General features: G+C 40.2%; 1 protein-coding gene across 2 annotated transcripts in view; it reads left to right on the forward strand.

Annotated features, from left to right (window-relative positions):
- The window catches only part of ttc24 (tetratricopeptide repeat domain 24), an 8,068-nt gene extending 5,102 nt beyond the window's left edge, over positions 1 to 2,966 (forward strand). Inside the window, exons 7-13 of one of the 2 annotated variants that reach the window (XM_026283419.1) lie at positions 638 to 759; positions 901 to 978; positions 1,161 to 1,341; positions 1,427 to 1,529; positions 2,082 to 2,161; positions 2,241 to 2,277; positions 2,382 to 2,966. In XM_026283419.1, coding sequence (XP_026139204.1) covers positions 638 to 759; positions 901 to 978; positions 1,161 to 1,196 — 236 coding nt within the window. In that variant the 3' untranslated portion in view covers positions 1,197 to 1,341; positions 1,427 to 1,529; positions 2,082 to 2,161; positions 2,241 to 2,277; positions 2,382 to 2,966. The remainder of the gene's footprint in view (positions 1 to 637; positions 760 to 900; positions 979 to 1,160; positions 1,342 to 1,426; positions 1,530 to 2,081; positions 2,162 to 2,240; positions 2,278 to 2,381) is intronic. The other variant, XM_026283420.1, reaches the window with a different exon arrangement.
- The last annotated feature ends 2,114 nt before the right edge of the window (positions 2,967 to 5,080 follow it).

The raw sequence follows: 5,080 nt of genomic DNA on the forward strand, positions 1-5,080 counted from the left end.
TAGTGAAACAGCTGTTTGACATGAATTTCCCCAGTCTCACTAACTGTTGCCTATCTGTCAGAAAGCTGGTGATCCACTGTCAGATAAAGCTAGGAACAGAGAGCTGGGTCAGTTTGGTCTGGAGTCAAGTCAAGTCAAGTCACCTTTATTTATATAGCGCTTTAAACAAAATACATTGCGTCAAAGCAACTGAACAACATTCATTAGGAAAACAGTGTGTCAATAATGCAAAATGATAGTTAAAGGTAATTCCTCATTGAATTCAGTGATGTCATCTCTGTTCAGTTTAAATAGTGTCTGTGCATTTATTTGCAATCAAGTCAATGATATCGCTGTAGATGAAGTGACCCCAACTAAGCAAGCCAGAGGCGACAAATCAAATGACCAAATCTTGGCCAAAATCAAACAGTGTGTGCTGGGCTTTAAACACTGCATTAACACGCATCCTAATTACTACACTTGAGCTGCAAGACTGAAAACAGTTCCTTCATGATCACACTGATGGATCTGACTCTGAATAAAAGGAGTGGGGCTTCAATCTTTACACACACACATCCACACACATACTCAAACACAGACTCAACATCCAAACACAAATGTACACATGCTACCTGTTTATCTCTCTCTCTCTCCACAGATGACCCGTCCGGTCAGTGGCAGGCCTGTGAGGGTCTCGGTGGGATCAAACTTCAGATGAAGGATCCGGATAAAGCCGTCATGTACTATAAAGATGCCCTACGACTGCTGTGCAAATGCCAGGTGAGATCTGAACACAGAACCATTACTGCATGTTCCAGAATACAAGTCATGTGTTAATCATCTGAAACATGCTGCAGCCTTTATCACAGATACAGTGTTTAGTGTTTGAGGGTAATGACCAGCTGTGTGTTTGATCCGCAGGACGTGTCTGCTTCAGTGCAGGAGCGTCTGGTCAGTGAACTGAGTGAAGCGTTACAGCAGAAGCTGCGCATACAGCAGGTCAGTCTGTAGTTATTATTACACATAACTGCTTTTGATATATAACCACAAGCTTTTGGGCCAATTGTGCAAGCACAGCCATGTATTATTTATTTTTAGTAGGCTATTTTAAATTGTAATCACCGTACTGTGACGTTTATCACGGTCTGATCATTGATGATGTTTTCTATTCTCTCTCTCAGAGAGGACCACATCATGACCGCCGACAGCCCTGGTAACACCACATAACACACACCTCTTCAGACGGTGCACGAGTGTGTTTCTGAGTGAATGAAGCTGTAGTGTGTTGTGTCTGCAGGACGATGGCTGTGAGGTCTGATGTCCAGCGGTGGAGAGAGATGCAGAACGGAGGAAACGCACCACGTAAGAACTGAACACACACATTCACAGCTGAGAAACACACTATACAGAAGATCAGATTTACTGTGTGTTATTCTGTTATTCTCAGCAAACGGGAAACAGCACAGCCGAACCATCACCTCATCAGAGACACTCCTGCAGCAGGAGCAAGAACACACTCATCCTCACAGCACACTGCCAGAGACCAACAGGTCAAAACACACACACACACACACACACACACACACACGCACGCACACAGACACACACACTCACACACACACACACACGCACGCACACAGACACACACACTCACACACACACACACACACACACACACACATATATATATATATATATATATATATATATATATATATATATATAACATATATAATATACACTTTTTTTATTTAACTTTTTTGACATTTTTAAATGAATTATTATTGTAATATTGGACATTATATATAATTTTTTTTATGTAGTAATAGCAATTATTATAAAAATGTTTTATGATTTTATATAATTATTTAGCCATAACAATAAACAATCACAACATTTTTAGGACATATTGTGCAGCCCTCAAACAAGCAACATTGGATAATTGTTTTATATATATATATATATATATATATATATATATATATATATATATATATATATATATATATATATATATATATATATATATTAGAATAAGGTTTTTATGTCATACACTTGAAGAAATGTCTCAGAGTCTTCATACTGTTAAATGTGATCGTCAGGAATCTGAATAACACGTATGATAAAGCAGAAGTGAATCAGCAGATCGTCCCATCAGAGTGTTCAGGATCACCAGCACACGGTCAGTCTCAACAAACACACAGATATCAGAGAACATACACAGAGAAGACTTCAGCTGAAACCTGACTTTACCTCTACAGGTGATGTGTCTGCTGTGAAGCCGAGGCTGATGAACGGGTATCAATCTGTCTCATGTATTTTATATAAATGAATGCATAAATCTGGTGCTGGTCATGTTTGTAATAAAGATGAAGAATTATTTTGTGATGGTAATGTTTCAGCAGACACCCATTGGTCAGGAGCATGGTGGCTCCGCCCATCACTCACCTTGACAGAGATGAGGCCCCGCCCCTGATGAGGAGACTGAAGTCCAGATTCTGCACTGTCATGTGACATAAAGAATAATTTCTCCATAGAGATGAGCTTTTCTAGTTTCTCAGGAGTTGTGTTTGCCATGAAGACACTTCCAGACTGCAAAGATTAAAGATGAAGTCAAAACTGAAGCAGGAGCTGAACTCTCCAGAGGAGCTGCACCTGCTTTAGTATATAACAGATGTTCTGTTAAAATGAGACATTTGAAAGGGTGGATGAGACGCCCTGAACTCTTGTGATGCCAACCGTGTGATCATAAATCATGTGTTATTTCATGGAGTATTGCTGGATTTCAGCAGGACACATTATTGTCTCATTTCAGTTTTATTACACTTTCACCAATTTCAACATCCTGAGTGAATCCACCTGCCTTTTCCAACACTAAAGCACCTCCTGCACTGATGATATTAAAATAAATTTGATATCAAAACTTTTTAAAAGTCATTAATGTGATTTTCCATTTAAAAGTATTCCATGAACAAAAAGACTCTTTTCAGATTTAAATTCAGTCAGTCTGAGATTTCCAGGTTTTTATTCTTAAAGGGACAGTTCACCCTTAAATTACTCGCCCATATGTCGTTCCAAACCCATTAGACCTTCGTTCATCTTCACAACACAAATTGAGATATTTGTGATGAAATCCGAGAGCTCTCTGACACTTTGCATAGCAATGAAAGGAAACACACAAAAAACATCAGAAAATAAACAAATAAATAAAGCATTTAAATAAACCCAAACAGGAAATAAAACAGTTATGGAATAAAACACTGTTGTCTCTTATTTTAGAACAGTCACCATATTTCTGAAAATACTCAAATATGTGTGAAAATATTCAGATTTAACCCTCTTTGCAATCGGTAACATTTAAGTATCTGTAATTGTTACTTTTTTTGTAACAGATTACAGTTACTTTCTGTTATATGCAGTGCTTTAAGTGGGCCGGTACACACCAGTACTCAGTACCGCCACTTCCAAATATACCTCTTGAGCATACCACCACCTCTCCATGGGCCCAGAACGTGATTTTAGCATACTGGTAAGTTCATTTGGACATCTGTTTTAATAGAGGTTTTAATCCTTTGCCTGCGCTGCCGCTTTTCAGAGCTTCTTCCAGGATCGGAGTATGGAGCGTCAATCATTTGAACCAGTTTGGGAGTTCGAAGCGGGATCGCGAATCATTTGAATCAGTTCGAGGAATCGTAGCGGGTTCGCGAATCATTTGAGTCAGTTCGGGAGTTCGTAGCGGCTTCGCGAATCATTTGAATCAGTTCGAGGAATCGTAGCGGGTTCGCGAATCATTTGAGTCAGTTCGGGAGTTCGAAGCGGGATCGCGAATCATTTGAATCAGTTCGAGGAATCGTAGCGGGTTCGAGAATCATTTGAGTCAGTTCGGGAGTTCGTAGCGGGTTCGCGAATCATTTGAGTCAGTTTGGGGATCGCGAATCATCTGAGTCAGTTCGGGAGTTCGTAGCGGCTTCGCGAATCATTTGAATCAGTTCGAGGAATCGTAGTGGGTTCGCGAATCATTTGAGTCAGGTCGGGAGTTCATAGCGGGTTCGCGAATCATTTGAGTCAGTTTGGGGATCGCGAATCATTTGAGTCAGTTTGGGAGTTCGGAGCGGGATCGCGAATCATTTGAGTAAGTTTGGGGATCGCAAATCATTTGAATCAGTTCGGGATCCTGAGCGGCTTCGCGGATCATTTGAATCAATTAGAGGAATCGGAGCGGGTCCGCGAATCATTTGAGTCAGTTTGGGGATAGCAAATCATTTGAATCAATTCGAGAGTTCGTAGCGGGTTCGCGAATCATTTGAGTCAGTTCGGGAGTTATTAAAAATCCTTTTGCACATTTTATTTATGTTCAGTAGTTATTTCTAGCTCAAGCAAATCCACAAACTAATAAAATGATTTATTATTAAGGTTGCCTGTTGACTGCGGTATATAAAACCCCTTCAATATAGTTGTTGTTACCTCAGGGGATGAGGGGAGTCATCAAAAACAATAACAAACAAAAAAAATAAAACAGAAAATAATTTTTTTGGCTATAATAGAGTACCGGCACCTCTTTTGGGCCACTTAAAGCACTGGTTACATGTAACTAGTTACTCCCCAACACTGCAACATTCTCACAGGATAAACATATGAAAGACGGGGCTTGTATCAAGAGTAACTCAAAATCAATACATCGAACCAGGATTTATAAAGAATATCAGACGATATTTTCCCATTGGTTCCCAGTGGAGTTATTCTCTCTCTCTCTCTCTCTCTCTCTCTCACACACACACACACACACACACACACACACTGAGTCTGTACTCACCGCAGCTCTCCTCATTTCTCCAGGATTCCTCTGCTTCTCCTCTTCATCACATCTCCTGAACTAGATTATGAGACGTGATGATGGGATCCAGGATGAGCAGATCCCGATCATCCTCTGTTCATCTGATGGGATGTGAGATCTGGATCATCAGGAATTCCTTTGATTGACTCGAACAGGATTCAGTGCCATGGGAGAGAGTGAGTCACAGAGTAGGTGAGCATTTCACCAGAGCTTCATCCTAACAGCTGATGAAGAGCTAAAAACTAATTCATGAGAAATGTTCAAATT

Source organism: Carassius auratus, chromosome 16 (genome assembly GCF_003368295.1).
Source record: "Carassius auratus strain Wakin chromosome 16, ASM336829v1, whole genome shotgun sequence".
NCBI classification, from domain to species: Eukaryota; Metazoa; Chordata; class Actinopteri; order Cypriniformes; family Cyprinidae; genus Carassius; species Carassius auratus.